The sequence below is a fragment of the Aythya ferina genome (assembly GCF_964211825.1).
Source record: "Aythya ferina genome assembly, chromosome: 35".
In the NCBI taxonomy this organism is placed as follows: Eukaryota; Metazoa; Chordata; class Aves; order Anseriformes; family Anatidae; genus Aythya; species Aythya ferina.
This window is the reverse complement of record NC_140332.1, coordinates 565,871-588,021: the sequence shown is the minus strand read 5'-3', so window position 1 is coordinate 588,021 and position 22,151 is coordinate 565,871. Positions and strand designations below refer to the sequence as shown.

Here is a 22,151-nt window from a genome sequence, read left to right as displayed (position 1 = left end):
AAAAAAATGAAAGAAAAAAGAAAAAAAGAAAAAAGGAAAAAAATGAAAAAAATGAAAGAAAAAAAGGAAAAAAGAAAAAAAAGAAAGAAAAGGAAAAAAAAATGAAAGAAAAAAGAAAAAAAGAAAAAAGGAAAAAAATGAAAAAAATGAAAGAAAAAAAGGAAAAAGGAAAAAATGAAAAAAATGAAAAGAAAAAAAAAATTAAAAAAAAAGGAAAAGAGGAAAAAATGAAAAAAAGAAAAAAAATGAAAAAAGAAAAAAAAGAAAAAAAAAGAAAAAAATGAAAAAAACACCACCTGGGGTGCGCGTGGGGAGGGGAGGTGCCCGATTACATTTGTGGTTTTTTTTTTATTATTTTTTTTTGGGGGGGGCCCCGTTCACAACGCGAGGAGCGAGGGAGAATTCAAGGAGTCCGAGGACTGGTCGCTGCTGCTGCTCCGCTGATGCGAGGCTCCGCAGGTGGCTCCCTCTGGGTAGGTGAACACAAACGAAGACGTATAGGAGGGGTTAGGTGGCACCGGGGGGGGGGCCCCCGGCGCGAAGCAGCAGCTGGGGAAGGGGCCCTGGGGACCCGGCTGGAACGGGAAGGCGACGGGCCCCGGCGGCTCCTCTTTGCCCAGGGTGCTCACCTCGGCGGGGCCGGCACCCAAGGGTCCGGCGTCCTCGAAGGGGAGCTTGCAGGCGGGCGCGTGGGCCACCAGGACGAACTCCAGGCGCTCCTTCTCCTTCTGCAGCTCGGCGATCTCCGACTCCAGCTCGGCTTTCTCCTCCTCCAGCTGGTCGGTCTCCTGGGGGGGGGACAAAGGAGAGGGTGAGGGACAGGCAGGGACACCCAGGGACACCCAGGGACAGCCAGGGACGCCGAGGGACACCCAGGGACGCCGGTGGCACCGTCGCTCTCCCCGCTGCTGTTTTGGGGATGGAGGTGGCACCTCCAACGTCCCCCTCGGGGGTGTGCAGCCCCCTCCAATGTCCCCCCCCATCCTGGGGACAGCGCTGTCCCCTCTCCGATGTCCCCCTCATGTCCTTCTCCGATGTCCCCAGCTCCTGGGGACAGCATTGTCCCCCTCCGATGTCCCCCTCGTGTCCTTCTCCGATGTCCCCAACTCCTGGGGACAGCATTGTCCCCCTCATGTCCCTCACTGATGTCCCCCTGCTCCTGGGGACAGCCCCATCCCCTCCCTGATGTCCCCTTCACACCTTTCACAGCAGTGTCCCCAGCTCCTGGGGACAGAGTTGTCCCCTTCCTTTGTCCCCATCAGCTCTCCCTGGTGTCCCCAAGTTCTGGGGACAGCACTGTCCCCCTCTAATGTCCCCCCTCTCACGGGGACAGGGGCCACCTCCTCCTCCAGCACCCCCAGCCACCCACTTGTCCCTCATCTTGGGGACAGCCTTGTCACCCTCCAGCATCTCCGGGTGCCACCCTCCTGCGTCCCCTACTCTTGAGGATATCTTTGTCCCCTGCTCCTGGGGATGGCACTGTCCCCGTGCCACCTCCCCCATCGATGTCCCCAGCTGCTGGGGGTGGCAGCACTCCCCTTCAATGTCCCTGGGTCGGTGTCTCCTGCTTTTGGGGACACTGTCGCCCCCTCCCCGGCCATCCCAAGTATCACATCTCCCCTCTGATGTCCCCTTTTGGGGTCACTGTCCCCCTCCTCCAGGTGTCCCCAGCTCCTGGGATCACCACTGTGTCCCCTCTGCCATTCCCAGGTCCCCTTCTCTGATGTCCCCAATTGTTGGGGACACATTGTCCCCCCTCCAACATCCTTGGACATCCATCTGTCCCCTCTGATGTCCCCAACTCCTGGGGACAGTGCCACCTCCCTCCTGTGTCCCTGTAGGACACCTGCACCTGGAAGGACCAATGTCCCTAACCCCTGGGGACAGTGCCACCCCCCTCGATGTGCCCAGCTCCCAGGGACATCATCGGCCCATGGTGGCGTCCCCCAGCCTTGGGGACACCACTGTCCCCAACCAACATCCCCAGCTCCCTGGGACATGCACCTGTAGGTGTCTATCTGTCCCTCCAACAGGGACCAGGGACATCATTGTCCCCATGTCCTGAGGACATCATTGTCCCCATCTGGTGCCCACAGCCCCATAAATGTCCCCGTGATGTCCCCAGCATCATGACACCATTGTCACCATCGAGCATCCCCAGCACCTGCACGCCTACAAGTCCTTGTCACCCTCTCCAGCGTGCCTTGGGGACATCGGTGTCCCCTCCCAGTGTCCTGAGGACATCACTGTCCCCACGGGACATCCTCAGCATCCACAAACTTTGGCACAACTCTGTCCCCACATAGTGTCCCCAGACCCCTCAGCATCGAGTCCCCTGAGATGTCCCCAGATACTGGGGACACCTCTGTCCCTACTGCCACCATCAGCTCTGTCCCCAGACCCCTCATCCTTCACCATCAAGTCCCCTGAGATGTCCCCAGATATTGGGGACACCACTGTCCCCACTGCCACCAGTAGCTCTGTGTCCCCAGAGCCCTCATCCTTCACCATCAAGCCCCTCTGAGATGTCCCCAGCTGTTGGGGACACCGCTGTCCCTACTGCCACCATCAGCAACGTGTCCCCAGGCCCTTCACCTTTCAGCATCAAGTCCCCCGAGATGTCCCCAGATATTGGGGACACCACTGTCTCCACTGCCACCATCAACTCTGTCCCCATATAACATCCCGAGGTCCCTCACCCTTCAGCATCGAGTCCCCCTGAGATGTCCCCAACTGTCAGGGACACCGCTGTCCCCATATAACATCCCCAGGCCCCTCAACCTTCAGCATCAAGTCCCCCCAAGATGTCCCCAGATATTGGGGACACCACTGTCCCCACTGCCACCACCAGCTCTGTCCCCAGACCCCTCATCCTTCATCATCAAGCCCCTCTGAGATGTCCCCAACTGTCGGGGACACCTCCGCCGCCCCCACCACCCCACCCTGGTGGCCATGCCCACCCTTTTTGGACACCCCCAACCTCGGGGGACCCCGATGTCCCCTCGTGTCCCTCTCGTGCCACTCACCGCCTGCAGCCGGTCCGTCAGCTCCCGGCGCCGGTTGCGGCACTTGGCGGCCGCCAGTTTGTTCCTCTCCCTCCTCACGCGGCGCTTCTCCTCCTCCTCCGGGGTCAACTGCGAGGGGACAGGGCCATCAGCGAGGTGCCACCACCGTGTCACCCCCCCATCATCCATCCCACCACCCCCGAGCCCCCCCCCAAGGGTTGGGGACCTTTTTGGGGACTCACCGTTTCCTCGCGGCTCCGCCGGGGCCGGGCGCGAGCGGGACGCGCCGGGGGGGCTGAAGGGAAGCCCCCCATGCCCGGTGCGGAGTAGCTGGGTCCCGGCAGGTCATAAGGGTCCACGGGGGCGGTGGGGGGGGGAGGATGCGCCATGGGCCCCCCCGGGGGCTGCGACTGGGCCACCGAGGAGATGAGGGTGGGCTGCACCAGCCACTGCAGGTCCTGGCTCGTGGTGATGGCCGTCACCGTGGGCACGAAGGAGCCGGGCATGTCCCCCAGGCCGCTGCACTCCTGCGGAGAAGGACACGGTCAGGGTGCTGCAGAACCACCCCCGGAGCACCCATGGGTGCCCACCCACCTCTCCTGCTTCTGCAGGACACCAGCAGGTGGGAGCAAGGCTCGTGGCGATGCGTGCCACCTCGCCGGCACCAGCACGTGCCTCGTGCACCCTGCGGGCACCAACGTGCACGGAGCCTCCAGCACCCGTGCACGGAGCTCTCACCCTGCTGGCACCAACGTGCAAGACCTTGCGCCCCAGCACCCATGCACAGACACACAGACCCCTTGAAATGTGCATGTTGGTGCAAGGGATGTTGTGCACAAGTCCCTTGTGCACGGAGCCTCCAGCACCCATGCACCGAGCTCTCATCCTGCTGGCACCAACGTGCAAGACTTTGTGCCCCAGCACCCATGCAAAGACACCTTGCAATGTGCTCAACCTCCCTTGCACCAACGTGCACAAGTCCCTCGTGCACAGAGCCTCCAGCACCCATGCACCAAGCTCTCATCCTGCTGGCACCAACGTGCAAGACCTTGTGCCCCAGCACCCATGCAAAGACACCTTGCAATGTGCTTGACCTCCCTTGCACCAACGTGCACAAGTCCCTTGTGCACAGAGCTTCCAGCACCCATGCACAGAGACCTCGCTCCTCTGACACCAATATGCAAGACCTTGCACCCCAGCACCTGTGCACAGAGACCTTGCAACGTGTGCACAACATCCCTTGCACTAATGTACAAGTCCCTTGTGCACGGAGCCTTCAGCAACCACGCACAGAAACCTCACTCCTCTGGCACCAATGTGCAAGACCTTGCAGCCTAGCACCCATGCAGAGACCTTGCAACGTGCTTGACCTCCCTTGCACCAATGTGCACAAGTCCCTTGTGCATAGAGCCTCCAGCACCCATGCACAGAGACCTTGCTCCTCTGGCACCAATGTGCAAGACCTTGTGCCCCAGCACCCATGCAAAGACACCTTGCAATGTGCTCGACCTCCCTTGCACCAACGTGCACAAGTCCCTTGTGCACAGAACCTCCAGCACCCGTGCACAGAGACCTCACTGCTCTGGCACCAGCGTGCAAGATCTTGCACCCCAGCACCACGCACAGACACCTTGCAATGTGCACGTTGGTGCAAGGGATGTTGTGCACAAGTCCCTTGTGCATGGAGCCTCCAGCACCCATGCACGGAGACCTCACTGCTCTGGCACCAACGTGCAAGACCCTGCACCCCAGCACCCCTGTTCAGAGACCTTGCAATGCACTGCCCCCCCACCCCCCCAAATTGCACTGGGGGGGGGAACAACCATGTGCCTGCTGCACCCCAGTTGCACAAGGAAATTGGGGGGGGGGGCAAATTGTGAATTGTGCACTGTGTTCCCCCCCCCATACACACATTGCATTGAGACAAATAAATTTTGGGGTTGCAGCACTCCCTCAACACCCCCAAAGGGTTAAACTCCTATGGGGGGGGGGGGCAGCACTCCCCCCAAAACCACCAAGGGGTAATTTTTTTTTTTTGGGGGGGGGGGGGGCACACACACCCCAAACACCCTTAAGGGTTAATTTTTTGGAATGGGGGGCTTATTTTTTTTTTGGGGGGGGGATCCCCCTACACTCAAAGCTTAGTGTAGGTTTTTTTTTTTTTTGTGGGGGGGGGGTGTTTAACTCCCTCAAGGGTTAAATTTACTTTGGGGGGGGGGTGCAATGTTCCCCCACCCCCAGGCCTTAAATATTTTGGGGACACTCCCTGAAGGGTTAATTTTTTTTTTTTGGGGGGGGGGGTGCAATACTCCCCAAACCCTTAATGATTTTGGGGGCGCTCTCCCAAGGGTTAAATTTATTTTTTTAGGGGGTGCAACGCTCCCCAAAACCTTACGCATTTTGAGGGCTCTCCCCAAACATTAAATCTCGGGGGCCGCTCCCCAACCCTGAACCCCCCCCCCCCCAAATAAAAATAACCCCAAAGCACCCAGCTGGGAAGGAGGGGGGGGGGGAGGAGGAGGAGGGGGTGGGCGTGGCCAGGGGGGTGGGCGGGGCCATCCGCTCGTCTCCTAGCAACGGGAGGGGGTGTGGGGGGGGGCGGGGGGAGAGGGGGGGGGCGCCGCGTTCCAAAATAACCCGGCGCGCGCGCGCGCTCTCCCCGCGCCGCGTCATCACGGAGGGTTCCAGCGCGTCACGCGTTTACGCACGACCCCGCCCCCCCCCCCCCCCCGGCCCCGCCGCCGCCGCCGCCGCCCCCCGGGCTCTCGCTCTCACCTGCGCGGCCGCCGCCGCCGCCGGGCTACCGAAGGAGTCCACCGAGGAAAGGTACTGAGACTCCGCCGAGGGCGAGGAGCTGCACCGGGAGCCCGAGTCGTAGTCACCGGGGAACCCCTGGTACATGGCCCCGGGGGCGCGGGGGCCGCGCCGCCACGCCAAGGCTGCGCCCGGGCCGGGGGAAGGGTCAAGCCACCGGCATCGCCGCCGGGTCCCGCTGCTGGAGCCGCCTCGCCGGGCCGAGGGGCCGGTAAGGTCCGCGCTGCCGCCGTGCAAAGTCCCGGTTCGCCGCCCCGGAGCTCGAGCACCCCGCCGGGGCGAGCCGCCGCCGCCGCCGTTCCGGGCTCCGGTACGAGCCCCGCTCCGCCGTTAAACCCCGCGAGGCGCCGTCCCGGTTGCCGTTCTCAAGCCCCGCTGCATCCGTGCCGGTGCTGCAAAGTCCCGGTTCGCCGCTGCCGGTCCCGGTCCGGGCTCCGCTGCGCTCCGCCGCCTCTCAGTCCCGTTGGAGCCCGTCCCCAAGCTCCTCTCCGGCGGCTCCGAGTCCCGGTACCGCTGCTACGAGCCCCCGTGCATCCGTGCCAGGCGCCGGTCCGGCGGTGCTAAGTCCCCGCTCGCGGTTCGGTTCCCCGGTGTCCTCCGCACGTTCTTTATGAATGAACCCCTCTCCGCCGCGCGGCCGCTTTATACGGCGGCGCCCCGCCCCCTTGCTGACGTCACGGCCGCCGCCGCGGACCCCCCGAGCCCCCCTCGGAGCCCCTCCGGTGCCGGTGCCGGTGCCGCCGCCGCTTCTGCGGCCCCGCCGCTGCCGCCGCCGTTAAGAGGCGCCGAGGAGGAGGGCGGGGAGCGGGGGGCATCCCTCGCCCCGCCCCGCCGGAGTTCCTGTGACGCAATTAGCCATATATGGGCTTCTCTCGGAGTGTTTGTTTGGTATCCTAGCAATGACGTCACAGGGAATCCCTTCGCCGCCGCCGCCGCCGCCGCCGCCGCGGCAATGCGCGTATTAATAGAAACGGGAGCCGCGCTTCTAGAAACGGCCCGAACCGTCCGGGACCACGGCCCCGCACCCCCCGGTAACCCACCCTTACCCCCCCGGTGCCCCCCTCCCCATTAACCCCCCCCCCTCCCGGTACCACCTCCCCATCCCCCGGTAACCCCCTCCCGGCGATCCCCTCCCCCCCCCCCCGACCCTTTCCCGTGCCCCCCTCCCTTGCTGACCCCCCCCCCGCAAACCCGGTGACCCCCCCCACACCCCCCCACCCCCGGTGCTCCGCCCCCCCCCCCCCCGTGACGTCCTCCCGTAGCCCCGCCCCCAAGCCGGGAATTCCCCCCCCAGCCCCGCCACGCACGTGCCCAGAGCACCGGCCCGGGGGGGGTGTTCCCGTTCCCCGCCCCCGTTACCGGGGACACCCCCTCCCCCTCCCCACCCCCCCGTTACCGAGACGTTACCGGGAGCGGGCTGCAGAGCTCCGGGGTGCTCCTGGGACCGGGGGGATCGGACCCCCCCGCCTCCCGTCGGGGTGCTACCGGGACCGGGCTGCAGAGCACCGGGACGTGCCGGGACCGGGACACCGGGAACCCCCTGTAAGTGATACCGAGACCCGGCAGTGAGTCACCGGGGGGGTGTGGGGGGGCTGGTCCCGGTACCGCGGCAACTCTATTTGCCCCCCCCGAGGTGTTACCGGGACCTGGCTGCAGACCACCGGGTGCTCTCGGTACCGGGACAATAGGGAGAGCTCCCGACGGGGCGCAACCGGGACCGGGCTGCAAAGCCCCCGGGGTTTTTTTTTGGGGCGGGGGGCACCGGAGGTTCCCAGTATGGGGGTGTCGGGAACCAGACTCTCGGGGGATGATCCCGGGGAGCCGGGGAGGGGGAGGCAGATCCCGGAGGATGACAGGGCCACGGGGTGCAGCCCCCCCTCCCGGGGCAGGATCTCCCGGGGATTAACCGGCTGCCGCCCCTGCCGTGCCCATCCCGGGCTCGGGGGCCACCCCAGGGCTTCCGACCGGTGGCTCGGTCCCGGGTGGCACGGCTGGGGGCTCTGATGTCACCCGTGGGAGCCCGCGCCCGGCGCTGAGTCACGGCGGGGCCACCCCGCGCCCGGCCGGCCCGCGGGGCCGTTCCCACGCCTTCCCATTCATTCATTCATTCATTCATTCATTCATTCATTCATTCATTCATTCATTCATTCACTCCCTGCCCCCGGGGTGCCCCCAGCCCCACTGCTCCTGGCTCCGGCCGGCCCCGCTGCTGGGGCTCCCCGGTGCTCCCGGTACCGGCTGCTCCCTGTCCCGGTGCCTTCAGGCCCCGTTGCCCCCGGCTGTCCTGGCCCCGGTGACTCCGTCCTGGTGCCTGCAGAGCCGGTGGCCCCCTCTGCACGGTCCTGGTGGCCCTGGTCACCTTGTCCCCGTCCCTCCTAGCTCCCGGTGCACCCGATCCCGGTGCCTGCAGGGCTGCTTGTCCCGGGCTGTCCCGGTCCCGGTGCCTGCAGGGCCAATTGTCCCGGACTTGCCTGGTCCCAGTGCCTGCTGTCCCGGTCCCCCCGGGCTGTCCCAGTTCCCCCGGGCTGTCCCGGTGCCCACAGGCCCGGTCCCCGTGGAGCCATCCCGGTCCTGGTAGGCCCAGTTCCCCCGGGCTGTCCCAGTCCCGGGGCTGCAGGCCCGGTTCTCCCAGGCTGTCCTGGTCCCGGTGCCACTATCCCGGTCCTGGTTATCCCGGTCCCGGTTGTCCTGGTTCCCCCAGGCTGTCCTGGTTCCAGTGCTGCTATCCCGGTCCCGGTTGGCCCGGTCCCGGTTGGCCTGGTCCCAGTGGGCCCGGTTCCCCCAGGCTGTCCCAGTATCCCGGTCCCGGTGGGCCCTGTCCCGGTTTCCCCGGTCCCGGTATCCCAGTCCCGGTTGTCCCGGTTCCCCCGGGCTGTCCCGGTCCCGGTGGGCCCGGTTCCTCCAGCCTGTCCCGGGCTGTCCCGGTGGGCCCTGTCCCGGTGGGCCCGGTTCCCCCAGGCTGTCCCGGTCCCGGTATCCTGGTCCCAGTTGTCCCAGTCCCGGTGGGCCCTGTCCCAGTTATCCCGGTCCCGGTGGGCCCGGCCCCCCCGGGCTGTCCAGAGCTGTCCCGGTGGGCCCTGTCCCGGTTGTCCCGGCCCCCCCAGGCTGTCCCGGTCCCGGTTGTCCCGGTCCCGGTGCCCGTAGGCCCGGCCCCCCCGGGCTGTCCCGGTGTGCCCGGCCCCCCCAGGCTGTCCCGGTGCCCGTAGGCCCGGTCCCCCCCGGGCTGTCCCGGTGCCGGTGCCCCGGCCGGGCCCCACGTGCTGCCGCCGCCGCCGGAGTAAACACAGCGCGTGTCGCCATGGCGACGGCGTTCCATGCCCCTGACGTCACCACGTCCGGCGTCCTTTGTTTACGTCGCGCGGCAACCGCCGTGGCCCTGGCAACGGAGAGAGGGGCGGGGCGGGGCGGGGAGAAGGGGGCGGGGCTTGGCGACATTGGGGGCGGGGCCTGCGCCGCGGTTTTCCCGCGCTCTGCGGGGCTGGGGACACGTGGGGGGTGACACACGGGGGCGGGGGAGGGACACGCGTGGGAGGGGGGGGGCACGGGGGATTTGGGGACCACACGGACACGTCCCCGCGTGTCCCCCCCGGCCGGTCACCCCCCCGTGTCCCCCATTTTGCCCCCCCCATGTCCCCTCGTGGCTCCCTTGAGCCCCCCCCGTGTCCCCAAGACCCCCCCCATGTCCCTAAGGTCCCCCCCCATGTCCCCAAGGACCCCCTCATGTCCCCAAGGACCCCCCCGGGTCCCCCATTTTGTCCCCCCCCATGTCCCCTCATGTCCTTATGGCCCCCTTTTGCCCCACCCCATTTCCCCAAGACCCCCCCCTGTGTCCCCAAGGCCCCCCCCCCATGTCCCCAAGACCCCCCCGTGTCCCTCCCCTCCGCCATGTCCCCATTTTGCCCCCCCCCCATGTCCCCTCATGTCCTCATGGCCCCCTTTTGCCCCCCCCGTGTCCCCAAGGCCCCCCCCCAATGTCCCCACTGCCCCCCCCATGTCCCTAAGATCCCCCCCCATGTCCATCCCCTCCCCCGTGTCCCCCATTTTGCCCCCCCCATGTCCCCTCGTGGCCCCCTTGTGCCCCCCCCGTGTCCCCAAGCCCCCCCCATGTCCCCAAGACCCCCCCCAATGTCCCCAAGCCCCTCCCCATGTCCCCGCTGCCCCCCCCATGTCCATCCCCTCCCCTGTGTCCCCCCTTTTGTGCCCCCCCCATGTCCCCACTGCCCCCCCCGTGTCCCCACTGCCCCCCCCATGTCCCCAAGGTGTCCCCCCCCCCACATTGCCCCCCCCCCAAACGAGCCGCTTTGTCACAAGAGTTTTTATTAAAGTGTAAACCCCGCGCAGGGGGGGCCCCCGCCCCCCCCCCCCCGAGCGAACCCCCCCACGGAGGGGGGTTGGGGGGTGGGGGGGGAGCCCCCGGTCGTGTCCCCCCCCCCCCAGCAGGGTGACACCCCCGGGGAGGGGGGGGGTCACTGCGGCTTCGCTTTGGCACTTGGGAGCTTGGCCTGGATCCTGGGGACAGAGGGTGGCCGTGGGGGGGGGGCACCCCAAAAATTGGTGGGAACCCCAAAATTTGGGGAGGGGGCACCCCAAAAAATGGGGAGGGGGCACCCCAAAGTTTGGGGAGGGGGCACCCCAAAATTGGGGGGCATCCCAATTTTTGGGGGGGGGCACCCCAAAAATTGGGGAGGGGGAACCCCAAAAATTGGGGAGGGGGCACCCCAAAAATTGGGGGAAAGCACCCCAAAGTTTGGGGAGGGGGTACCCCAAAATTTGGTGGGGAACCCCAAAATTTGGGGAGGGGGCACCCCATTTTTTTGGGGAGGCACCCCAAAAATTGGGGAGGGGGCACCCCAAAATTTTTAGAGGGGGCACCCCAAAAATTGGGGAGCACCCCAGAATTTGGGAATGGGGCACCCCAAATTTGTTTTTGGGGGGGGCGCCCCACAATTTGGGTAGGGGGCACCCCAAAATTTGGGGGGGGCACCCCAAAAATTTGGGGGGGGGCTGTCCCTCACCTGGCGCGGAGGTGACTCAGGTGGTTCCTCAGCAGGCTGCCGTACCGCTCGATTTGGGCCTTGGGGACAGTTGGGGACAATTTTTTTTTTAGGGTGGGGGGCAACTGGGGACGCCTTGGGGGCAGTTGGGGACCGGGGGGGGGCAATTGGGGACGTGGGGGGGGGGCAGAGGGATCCCCGATGCTCTCCACCCCCCGTGCGCGTCCCCAATGCGCTCCACACCCCTTGTCCCCAATGTCCCCAATGTCCCCAATGTCCCCAAACCCGTGTCCCCCCCCCGGTGTCACCCCCCCCCGGTGTCCCCAGCCCCGTGCCCCCCCCCGTGTCCCCCCCCCATACCTGGTGGTGCCGGTAGAGCACGGGGAAGGTGAACGCGCAGATGACACCTGGGGGGGGGAGCGGCCACATCAGGGACCCCCCCTTGTCCCCATGTGTCCCCCCCGTGTCCCCTTGTGTCCCCCCCGTGTCCCCATGTGTCCCCCGACCCCCCGTCCCCATAATGTGCCCCCCTGTGCTCCCAAACTGCTGTCCCCGTGTCCCCATCCCCGTGTCCCCACGTCCCCATCCCCATGTCCCCACCCCATGTCCCCATCCCATATCCCATCCCTGTGTCCCCATGTCCCCACCCCGTGTCCCCATCCCTTTGCCCCATTCCTGTCCCCGTCCCCATGTCCCTGTGTCCCCATCCCATATCCCGTGTCCCCATCCCATATCCCGTGTCCCCATGTCCCCACTCCACGTCCCCATGTCCCCATCCCATGTCCCCATCACCATCCCATATCCCATCCCCGTGTCCCCATCCCTGTCCCCATGTCCCCATCCCCATTCATGTGTCCCCATCCCCATGTCCCCACCCCATGTCCCCATCCCATATCCCCTCCCCATGTCCCCACCCCATGTCCCCATCCCATGTCCCCATCCCATGTCCTGTCCCCGTGTCCCCATGTCCCCCCCATGTCCCCCCTGTGTCCCCATGTCCCCACCCCTGTCCCCATGTCCCCACCCCCATTCATGTGTCCCCATTCCCATGTCCCCACCCCATGTCCCCATCCCATATCCCATCCCCACGTCCCCACCCCATGTCCCCACCCCATATCCTGTCCCCATGTCCCCATGTCCCCCCCCGTGTCCCCCCCGTGCCGTACCCACTCCGAGCAGCGTCACCCCGTTGAAGACGGCCCCCACGTAGGTGAGCAGGTAGAAGAGGAAGGCGAACTGCGCCCGGAGCGCGCTGTCACCGCCCTGTCCCCAACCCCGACCCCAACCCCGTCCCCAACCCCGACCCCAACCCCAACCCCGACCCCGACCCCAACCCCACTGCCCCCCGTGAACCCAACATCCCCTATAGCCCCAATATTCCCCCATAACCCCAATATTCCCCTATAACCCCAATGTCCCCCCATATCCCTCCTGTCCCCTGTGACCCCAATGTCCCCTACAACCCCAATCTTCCCCTAAACCCCAATGTCCCCCCCTAACCCCAATGTCCCCCCGTGACCCTAATAATCCCCTACAACCCCAATGTCCCCCCATAACCCCAATGTCCCCCCGTGACCCTAATAATCCCCTACAACCCCAATCTTCCCCTACAACCCTGCTGCCCCCCGTGACTCCCCCTGCCCCCTGTGACCCCAATGCCCCCTCCTATCCCCCATGACCCCAATGTCCCCTACAACCCCAATCTTCCCCATAACCCCAACCTTCCCCTACAACCCCGCTGCCCCCCGTGCCCCCCCTACCCCCCGTGACCCCGCTGTCTCCCCCATGCCCCCCCGTGCCCCCCCCGTGCCCCCCATGACCCCAATGTCCCCCTGTGACCCTAATAATCCCCTACAACCCCAATCTTCCCCTACAACCCCAACCTTCCCCTACAACCCCGCTGCCCCCCGTGCCCCCCCTACCCCCGTGACCCCACTGCCCCCCGTGACCCCACTGCCACCCCCGTGTCCCCCCCCTGTCACCTTGAGGGACTCGGGGATGCTGTGGACGAGGAAGAGGCGGGTGAGGGTGCGGGTGGCGGCGGCCAGGTGGCGGCCCAGGCGCCGGGCCCAGCGCTGCTGCTGCTCGGGGCTCAGCCCCACAGCGGCCCCATGGCCCCTGGGGACAAGGACGGCCACCCATGGGGTCACCCGGGGGGTGGGAATAGGGACATAGGGACGGGCAGGGCCACCCCGGGGTGTGGGGGGGTCGTGCAAGGGGATGTTGTGCGGTATGGGGTTGGGGATGCCAGGGGGTACCCAAATGTCATGGGGATGGGGACAGGAGGGGACACCCCAATGTCACAGGGATGGGGACACCCAATGTGATGGGGATGGGGACACCCCAATGCCATGGGGATGGGGACAGGAGGGGACGTCCCATGTCATGGGAATGGGGACAGGAGGGGACACCCCGTGGCATGGGGTTGGGGATCCCAGGGGGTACCCAAATGTCATGGGGATGGGGACTCATGGGGATGGGGACCCCAGGGGACACCCCAATGTCACAGGGATGGGGACAGGAGGGGACGTCCCATGTCATGGGGATGGGGACAATAGGGGACACCCCAATGCCATGGGGTTGGGGATCCCAGGGGGTACCCAAATGTCACAGGGATGGGGACAGGAAGGGACACCCAATGTGATGGGGATGGGGACAGGAGGGGACATCCCATGTCATGGGGTTGGGGTGCCAGGGGGTACCCAAATGTCATGGGGATGGGGACAGGAGGGGACACCCCAATGTCACAGGGATGGGGACAGGAGGGGACACCCCAATGCCATGGGGTTGGGGATCCCAGGGGGTACCCAAATGTCATGGGGATGGGGACAAGAGGGGACACCCCATGGCATGGGGATGGGGATGCCAGGGGGTACCCAAATGTCATGGGGATGGGGACCCCAGGGGACACCCGATGTGACGGGGATGGGGACAGGAGGGGACGTCCCATGATAGGGACAGGAGGGGACACCCCAATGCCATGGGGATGGGGATCCCAGGGGACACCCCAATCCTATAGGGACTGGGACCCCAGGGGACACCCCAAACCATGGGGATGGGGATCCCAGGGGCCACCCCAAACCACAGGGCCACCCCAAAACACAGGGATGGGGATCCCAAGGGCCACCCCAACCCACGGGGCCACCGACCCCGGGGGCCACCCCAACCCACGGGGCCGCCGATCCCCAAACCCCCCCCCGATCCCATAGGGCCGGGGACACCCCGGAGGATTTGGGGTGGGATTTCGGGGGGTGCCACTCACCGGGGGTGCTCGGGGGGGGCGCGGCGCAGCGCCCTTAGGGCCGCCTGGTGCAGGCGCAGGGGGAGGGTGACCCCCAGCACCGCCAGCGCCCCGTAGGCGCCCACGCTGACGGCGCTGAAGCGCGCCAAGCACCCAAGGGTGCCCAGCGTCCCCGCCAGCGCCAGCGCCGAGCGCCCCGGGGCGCGCCAGTACAGCAGCTCCCACACTGCGGGGATACTGGTGTGGGTGCCAGGGCCTCCCAGCGGGTCCCCCAGTGCTCCCAGTAGCCCCTCTGGGGCGACCCAGAGGCCCCAGAGTCTCCCCAGTAGCCCCTCCAGGTCACCCCAGTGCTCCCAGTAGCCCCTCCAGGTCATCCCAGTGCCCCTAGGGTCTCCCCAGTGCCCCTCTGACAGTCCCAGTGTCACCCCAGTGCTCCCAGTAGCCCCTTTGGGTCGCCCCAGAGTCTTCAGAGTCTCCCCAGTAGCCCCTCCAGGTCACCCCAGTGCTCCCAGTAGCCCCTCTGGGTCACCCCAGCATCCCTAGAGTCTCCCCAGTAGCCTCCCCTGGTCACCCCAGTGCTCCCAGTAACCCCTTCAGGTCACCCCAGTGCCCCTCTGACAGTCCCAGTGTCACCCCAGTGCTCCCAGTAGCCCCTCTGGGTCGCCCCAGAGTCTTCAGAGTCTCCCCAGTAGCCCCTCCAGGTCACCCCAGTGCTCCCAGTAGCCCCTCCGGGTCACCCCAGTAGCCCTAGAGTCTCCCCAGAAGCCCCTACATATCACCCCAGTGCCCATCTGATAGTCCCAGTGTCACCCCAGTGCTCCCAGTAGCCCCCCTGGGGCGACCCAGTGCTCCCAGTAGCCCCTCCAGGTCACCCCAGTGCCCATCTGATAGTCCCAGTGTCACCCCAGTGCTCCCAGTAGCCCCTCTGGGGCGCCCCAGAGTCCCTAGAGTCTCCCCAGTAGCCACCCCAGGACACCCCAGTGCTCCCAGTAGCCCCTTCAGGTCACCCCAGTGCCCATCTGATAGTCCCAGTGTCACCCCAGTGCTCCCAGTAGCCCCTCTGGGTCACCCCAGAGTCCCTAGAGTCTCCCCAGTAGCGCCCCCCGGTCACCCCAGTGCTCCCAGTAGCCCTAGAGTCTCCCCAGAAGCCCCTCCAGGTCCCCCCAGTGCCCCTCTGATAGTCCCAGTGTCACCCCAGTGCTCCCAGTGTCCACCCACTATCCCCTCCAGATCACCCCAGTGCCCCCAGCGTGCTCCCAGTGCCTCCCAGTGCCCCCCGCAGACCCCTCCCAGTGCCCCCCATGTTCCCCCCCTTCCCAGACTCCTTTAAGACCCCCCCCATACTCCCAGTATCCCCTCCAGAACCTCCCAGTACTTCCCAGTAACCCCCAGTACCCCCACCCAGCCCCCTCCCCACATCCCCAGTTCCTCCCAGTGCCCCCCTCAACGTCCCCAGCCCCCCCCCACGGCCTCTCCCGGCGCCCCCAGTCTCCCCCCAGTACATCCCAGTGCTCCCAGTCCCCAGCCCCCAGCACAGGGGGGGGCCAACAAAGCTTTGGGGGGGGTCCCAAAAAGCCGGGGGGGGTCCCAAAAGGCTGGGGGGGGTCCCAAAGGGCCGGGGGGGGTCCCAAAAGGCTTGGGGGGGGCCCCCCCACCCACCTTGCCCCTCCATGGCGCCTCGGGTGCTGTGTGCAGGGGGGGGGCCTCCCCCCCCCCTATTTTTAGCCACCAATCGCGCCCCACCCTGCAACCGGATTCCTGCCCCCCCCCCCCTCCCCAAGGTCCCCCCCCCCTCCCAAAAAATGCATCCCGGGGCCCTGATTGGCTGCTCACCCAGGACGTCAGCTCCTGTGGGGCTCGGCGATTGGTCGGGGGGGGGCGGGGGCCCCTCGAGGATTTGGGGGGGGGCCGGGGGGGGCTCCAGCGGGGGGGCTCCAGGGGCTCCCCCTGCAGGCGGGGGGGGCAGAGCGGGCGGCTGGGGGGGCCCCACGGGTGCTGCTGTGAGAAGGGGAGGGGGAGAAGCTGTGGGGGGGGGGCACAAGCAGTGCCCTGAGCCCCCCCCCCCTCCCAAGACCCCCCCAGTAACCAGCCCCCTCTGCCCCCCCCCCCAGCACCCTAAGACCCCCCAGGTCACCCCCCCATCACCTGCCCCCCCCCAACACCCTCCCTTCCCCCCCCCATCCCCTCCATCACCCCCTCCCCATTATTTTGCCCCCCCCCCATCATTTTACCCCCCCCCCATTTCCCCCCATACCCAGGCTCGGTGGGGGCTCCCTGGGCACGGGGTCTGCCAGCACCGAAGGGCCCCCCCCTGGCCCCCCCGGGCACTTCGTGGGGGGGGGGGGGGCACGAGCAGAAGCGCGGGGGTCCGGCCCCCGGGGTGGGGGGGGGTTCAGGCGGGGGGGGCGACCCCGGCGGGGGTCCCGACGACCTCGGGGAGCCGTCTCGCCTTGCCCCCCCCCCCCCCCCCCCGGAGAAGGCGATGTAGGAGAAAGTGAGTTCCCGGGGGGGGCCCCGGCCCCCCCCCGCCGCCACCTCCGCATCTTCATCCTCCTCTTCCTCCTCGGGGGGCTCCGGTGCCGCCTGCAGCTCGGGGAAATCCGGCTCCTCGGGGCTGCCTTGAAGGGGGGGGGGGGGGAAATAGGGATGGGGGGGGGGTCAGGGGGTTGCTCCCCCCCCCCCCACAGTCACCCTAATTTGGGCTGGGGGGGGGCTCGGCCCCACTCACCCTCCGTGGAGTCCGGCGTGGTGGAGGCCGTGGATGGAGCCTCTTCTGGGGGGGGGGGGGGAAAAAAAGAGGGGGACGGGGGGGGGCATGGGGTCACCCTACAAGGCTTGCCCCCCCCCCAAGCATCCGTATTGCCCCCCCTCAGTGGCAGGTGCCCCCCAAACCTGCCCCCCCCGCACCCCTATGCCCACTGTGTCCCCGTGGCTTCATTACGGGTGCCCCCCCCGCCCCCCCCCCGGACACTCCCCGTACCCCACCCTGCCCTCCGGTGCCCCCATCCCCTGCAGCCCCTCCCGGTACCCCCCCCATCCCCTAAATCCTCTCCCGGTGCCCCCATTCCCGGTGTCCCCCCCCCCCGGTTCCCCATCCCCGGTGTCCCCCACCCTCTCCATCCCCTCCCGGTGCCCCCCCTCCCGGTTCCCCATCCCCGCCCAGTCCCTCCCGGTCCCTCCCGGTTTCCCATCCCAGGTACCCCCCCATCCTCTCCCAGTACCCCCCCCATCCCCTCCCGGTGCCCCCCCATCCCCTCCATCCCCTCCCGGTCCCCCATCACCGTTTCCATACCCGGTAGCCCCCCCATCCCCTCCCGGTACCCCCCCCATCCTTTCCCAGTACCCCCCCCATCCCCTCCCGGTGCCCCCCCATCACCCCCATCCCCTCCCGGTCCCTCCCGGTTCCCCATCCCCGGTGTCCCCCATCCCCTCCCGGTGCCCCCCCAATCCCCTCCATCCCCTCCCGGTTCCATCCCGGTACCCCCCCACCCCGCATCCCCTCCCGGTACCCCCCCATCCCCTCCCGGTACCCCCCTCATCCCCGGTGCCCCCCCATCCCCTCCATCCCCTCCCGTTTCCATCCCCGGTCCCTCCCGGTGTCCCCCATCCCCTCCCGGTACCCCCCCAATCCCCTCCATCCCCTCCCGGTTCCCCATCCCCGGTCCCTCCCGGTGCCCCCCCCACCCCCCCATCCCCTCCCGGTACCCCCCCCATCCCCTCCCGGTACCCCCACAATCCCCTCCCGGTACCCCCCTCATCCCCGGTGCCCCCCCAATCCCCTCCATCCCCTCCCGGTTCCCCATCCCCGGTCCCTCCCGGTGTCCCCCATCCCCGGTACCCCCCCCATCCCCTCCCGGTGCCCCCCCCATCCCCATCCCCATCCCCTCCCGGTTCCATCCCCGGTACCCCCCCATCCCCTCCATCCCCTCCCGGTTCCCCCCCCCGCCCCCCCCCGCTCCCGGTACCGCTCCGTACTGCAGTGGGCGAAGCCCAGGACCTGCCCCATGGCGGCGGCCCCGGCATCAGGCTCCCGGTTGCCCCCGGCCCCCGCTTCCCCCCCCCCGGCCCCGCCGCGCATCACCGCGGCGCCATGGCGGGGCCCGCGGCGGCGGCGGCGGACAAAGGGCGGCGGCGGCGGCGGGGGGGGGGATTGGGGGGGGTGGGAGGGGGCCGGGGGGCGGGGTACGGGCGGGGCCGGGGGGGGGGGGAAGCGGAGAGCGGAGCCCCCCCCCTTCCCAGTACACTCCCAGTGTCGCCCCCGGTAAGGACCAGACACACCCAGTTCCCTCCCAGTGCCCACCAGTATTGCTCAGAGCCCTCCCAGTGCCCCCCAGTAAGGACTGGAGACGCCCAGATCACTCCCAGTGCCCCCCCAGTAAGGACTAGAGATGCCCAGTTCCCTCCCAGTGCCCCCCCGGTAAGGACCAGACACACCCAGTTCCCTCCCAGTGCACCCCAGTATTGCTCAGAGCCCTCCCAGTGCCCCCCAGTAATGCCTGGAGACCCCCAGTACCCTCCCAGTGCCTCCCCGGTAAGGACCGGAGATGCCCAGTTCCCTCCCAGTGCCCCCTAGTTCTGTCCTGAGTGCCCCCAGTTCTCTCCCAGTTCCCCCCAGTATTGCTCAGAGTCCCCAAGCACCCTCCCAGTGACCCGCAGTAATGCCTAGAGACCCCTCTGCTCCCTCCCAGTGTCCCCCAGTTCTGCCCAGAGGTCACCAGTACCCTCCCAGTAACCCCCAGTGCTGGCCCCCGTGCCCCAGTGTGCTCACAGTTCCACCCAGTGCTCCCCACAGTCCCCAGAGTACGCATCTAGTGCATCCCAGTACCCTCCCAGTGTCCCCAAGTGATGCCCAGAGCATACCAATTCCTTCCCAGTGCCTCCCAGCACTGCCTGGAGACCACCCAGTACCCTCCCAGTGCTCCCCTGAGCCACCAGTACCCACCTAGAAGTAGCTAGAGCCCCCCAGTACTCTCCCAGTGCCCCCCAGTACTGCACAGAGCCCCTCGATAACATCCCAGTGCCCCACATTGCTGTCTAGAGCCTCTCAGTGTTCTCCCAGTGCCCACCAGTAATGCCTACAGGAGGTCCCTGGGCATTACTGGAGGGCACTGGGAGAGTGCTGGGAACCTCTGAGCGACACTGGGGGGCGCTGGAAGAGAGCTGAAGATCCTCAGGCATTACTGGGGGGGGGGCACTGGGAGGGTGCTGGCGGGCTCTAAGCAACACTGGGACGCATTGGGAGGAAACTGGGGACACTCAGGACAGCACTGGGGTCACTGGGAGGGAATTGGGGGGGTCTCCAGGCATTACTGGGGCGCATTGGAACAGAATTGAGGGGGCTGAAGACAGCACTGGGGAGCACTGGGAGGGTGCTGGGGGGCTCTGAGCAATACTGGGGGGGCACTGGGAGAGTACTGAAGGTCCATAGGCATTACTGGGGGGCACTGGGAGGGTGCTGGGGGGCTCTGAGCAATACTGGGGGGGCACTGGGAGAGTACTGGAGGTCCATAGGCATTACTGGGGGGCACTGGGAGGGTGCTGGGGGGCTCTGAGCAATACTGGGGGGCACTGGGAGGGTGCTGGGGAGCTCTGAGCAATACTGGGGGGGCACTGGGAGAGTACTGAAGGCCCATAGGCATTACTGGGAGGCACTGGGAGGGTCCTGAAGGTCCATAGGCATTACTGGGAGGCACTGGGAGGGTTCTGAAGGCCCATAGGCATTACTGGGGGGCACTGGGAGGGTCCTGAAGGCCCATAGGGCCTAATTACTCCCCGCGGGTGCCTCTCGCTGCCCGGCCCCACCGCAGGTGGATGGGATGGGATGGGATGGGATGGGATGGGATGGGATGGGATGGGATGGGATGGGATGGGATGGGATGGGATGGGATGGGACGGGACGGGACGGGACGGGATGGGGTCCCCCAACTCTCTCCCACGCTGGGCCCCCACCTTGTCTCACAGGGACCCTCATTTACCGGCTTTCTCCAGCAACTGGGCCTCATGGATGGGCTGTGACACTTCCATGTCCTCTGACAGGCTGCGTTCCACATCCAGCAGGTCGTCCAGGCTCCCCTCGCCATCCTCAGATAGGATGCTGTCCTCATCTGGGATGTCACCTTCTTCCAGCAAGGTGTCCTCTGCTGGCCGGTTGCTGCCCTTAGAAGACCAGGTCTCCTGCAAGACCAGCAGGAGATTCAGAAAATCATCAGATTCAGAAAGTTCCCCCAGAATGCCAGACCCAGTACATGGTGGAGCGTAGACTCCCCGCACGCCCAGCGCTGTTTACTTGCCTTTTACACCTTTTATAGCTTTTCTACCTTTTATGGCTTTTCTACCTTTTGGAAATATTTGTTCTATAAATATTACAAAATTCAGATTGAGTCGAGACCTCGTTTATAACAAATTGGTGACCCCGACGTGATCTTCTTGGACTTTGGATCTGTGACCGGTAAAGGGAGGCGCCCCACACAGTGGCCCTTGCCGATAGCGGTGCTAGAGTCCAACAAGATTTCGAACGTAAGAGGCAAGTAAAGAACCAAGAACTCTTATTTTGTGACCCGTAATTCTGCGCGCAAGACCCAAACGAAGATACCATTCGGTTGGGTGGGATTCGGAAGTATATCAGGGCAGAGCTACCCCTGTTGGATGCTAATTGTAGCGATCAAAATAATAGCTGGGAAATATACCTAGAGGATTGGTTATCTACTTGGATCAATCGAATTTGATGTGTGTGATGCTGCTGGGGATGATTAGTATACACCTTGTGGAACAATGAGTTGGGTGAAATATTCTAGATGTGGGATTCCAGCAATTGTTAAAAACTTGTTTATAAATCTTGCAGAGAATATTGTGAAAGCGTTCTCTTGTGGTTCAATTGGCCTTGGCCAAATTTGAAAAAAAAGACACAAATTTGAAAAAAAAGACACGAATTAATGATACGCAAAAGAAGAGGAGGGATTGTGATATATGGAGTGGTAATTCGTGTGGAGATAATGGTTGATAGTAATAAAGAAGGGGGAGATTTGGGAGTGTGGCCATGGGGCTTGGAAAGACCCATGGTTGAGATAACATCAGACTGTTAATGAGGAGGCCATCAGGAATGTAAAAGAGTTTAGAGGGAACCAAGAAGGGTGATTCAGGAGACTCGGGTTTCTTGTTCTCCAGCCATTAAGGCATGGAAGTTTCTGGGTGTTTGCTGTTGCTGTTACAATCAAAGTTGTTTGAGCAATGAAAAGTTGTTTTGAAAAGAACTGCTGTGGGGAGAAGGGGAAAAGAGGGGAGCCTGCCCTCAAGATAAAGGCAACACGATGAAGTTCTGTCACCGATAAAGAAGCAGAAAGAAGGAATGAAGAGGAACAGGCTGGCAGAATGGAGACCAGGACGGGAACAGGCACTTTGATCGCCTCATGGAGATGGGTTCGGCCAGAGTCAGCTCAAAGAAGCTCTACAGAAAGTTCTGGAAATAGGCACTGGAGCTGGGCAGAAGCTGGAGCTGAGAGAAGTGGAGCCAGCACACAACTGCCCCTCGCTGCTCATATGGGGAACCATACGTCCTTAGGAACAAAGACTGTCCTGGTCACCTCACAGCTCATTCTCCTTATTAACAATCAGTTTATGAGCCTGAAATACGGGACCAAATTTATTGTAAGGTGTGGGACTCTGCAACTAAAAACGACAAGGTTGCAGTGGGATTGCTCGGCACCTGGCGAGCAGTCTCTGAGGCCTTACAGAGCCGTGTGGGGCCACAATCAGAAACGTGTGGTTTGCCAGATAGTGAGGGAGCTGCGGGCTCCTTTACTGCTCCTTCTGCCACGCCATCGGCCCCTCTGCTGCTACAGCCATCGAAGGCCTTTGCTGTTATGCCCCTGGTGACCTGGACGTGCCTTTTGGCCTAGGCCCTACGGCCTTGAAAAGGAGATGGATGTGTTTTTCTTCAATCCAGGAAGAACAGGATCCATAAGGCCTGAAGGCCGAGTTTCTTGACAACTTAAAGCAAGACATATTGTTCAAAAGGAATGGAAAATGGAGACTGTAATTAAGAAAAAGGAATGGGAAATGGAGACTGTTATAAGTCATGGAAGATATGGGAGCACTTCA

At 65.0% G+C, this 22,151-nt stretch overlaps 2 protein-coding genes and 1 long non-coding RNA gene across 5 annotated transcripts; 1 reads left to right on the top strand and 2 right to left on the bottom strand.

The window, feature by feature from the left end:
* Positions 1-308: 308 nt before the first annotated feature.
* Positions 309-6,845, bottom strand: FOSB (FosB proto-oncogene, AP-1 transcription factor subunit). Of its 2 annotated transcripts, XM_084501970.1 has the most exons (5): positions 5,781-6,845; positions 3,248-3,532; positions 3,027-3,134; positions 630-788; positions 309-469 (listed from the first exon to the last, which is right to left on the bottom strand). In XM_084501970.1, exons 1-5 carry the CDS (start codon positions 5,904-5,906, stop codon positions 404-406), a joined length of 744 nt encoding a protein of 247 aa, XP_084358096.1. In that variant the 5' UTR covers positions 5,907-6,845; the 3' UTR covers positions 309-403. The 2 variants fall into 2 exon arrangements, with proteins under 2 accessions (XP_084358096.1, XP_084358095.1); XM_084501969.1 differs by having other exon boundaries at positions 309-788.
* On the top strand, positions 5,742-21,304 carry LOC311425922. Of its 2 annotated transcripts, none has more exons than XR_014686472.1 (2): positions 5,742-5,831; positions 20,091-21,304. It is a non-coding gene; the product is annotated as an uncharacterized lncRNA (long non-coding RNA). The 2 variants fall into 2 exon arrangements; XR_014686473.1 differs by lacking the exon at positions 5,742-5,831 and adding an exon at positions 5,891-6,030.
* RTN2 (reticulon 2) lies at positions 10,120-18,181 on the bottom strand. Its single transcript, XM_084501958.1, is given in 11 exon segments — positions 10,120-10,328; positions 10,835-10,893; positions 11,174-11,220; positions 11,980-12,049; positions 12,796-12,931; positions 14,076-14,280; positions 15,888-16,052; positions 16,309-16,523; positions 16,525-16,672; positions 16,783-16,827; positions 18,030-18,181. Coding segments are annotated over 11 exon segments (1,236 nt in total). The 5' UTR covers positions 18,133-18,181; the 3' UTR covers positions 10,120-10,285.
* Positions 21,305-22,151: the final 847 nt, after the last annotated feature.

What these genes read in the sequence shown, in the direction of transcription:
- FOSB (XM_084501969.1), bottom strand. Translation starts at nt 5,906, where the DNA reads ATGTACCAGGGGTTCCCCGGTGACTACGACTCGGGCTCCCGGTGCAGC. An exon ending in GGCGGAGCCGCGAGGAAACG is followed by an intron (nt 3,135 to 3,247) that starts GTGAGTCCCCAA and finishes GTCCCCTCGCAG; the next exon opens with TTGACCCCGGAGGAGGAGGA. An exon ending in TGACGGACCGGCTGCAGGCG is followed by an intron (nt 789 to 3,026) that starts GTGAGTGGCACG and finishes TCCCCCCCCCAG; the next exon opens with GAGACCGACCAGCTGGAGGA.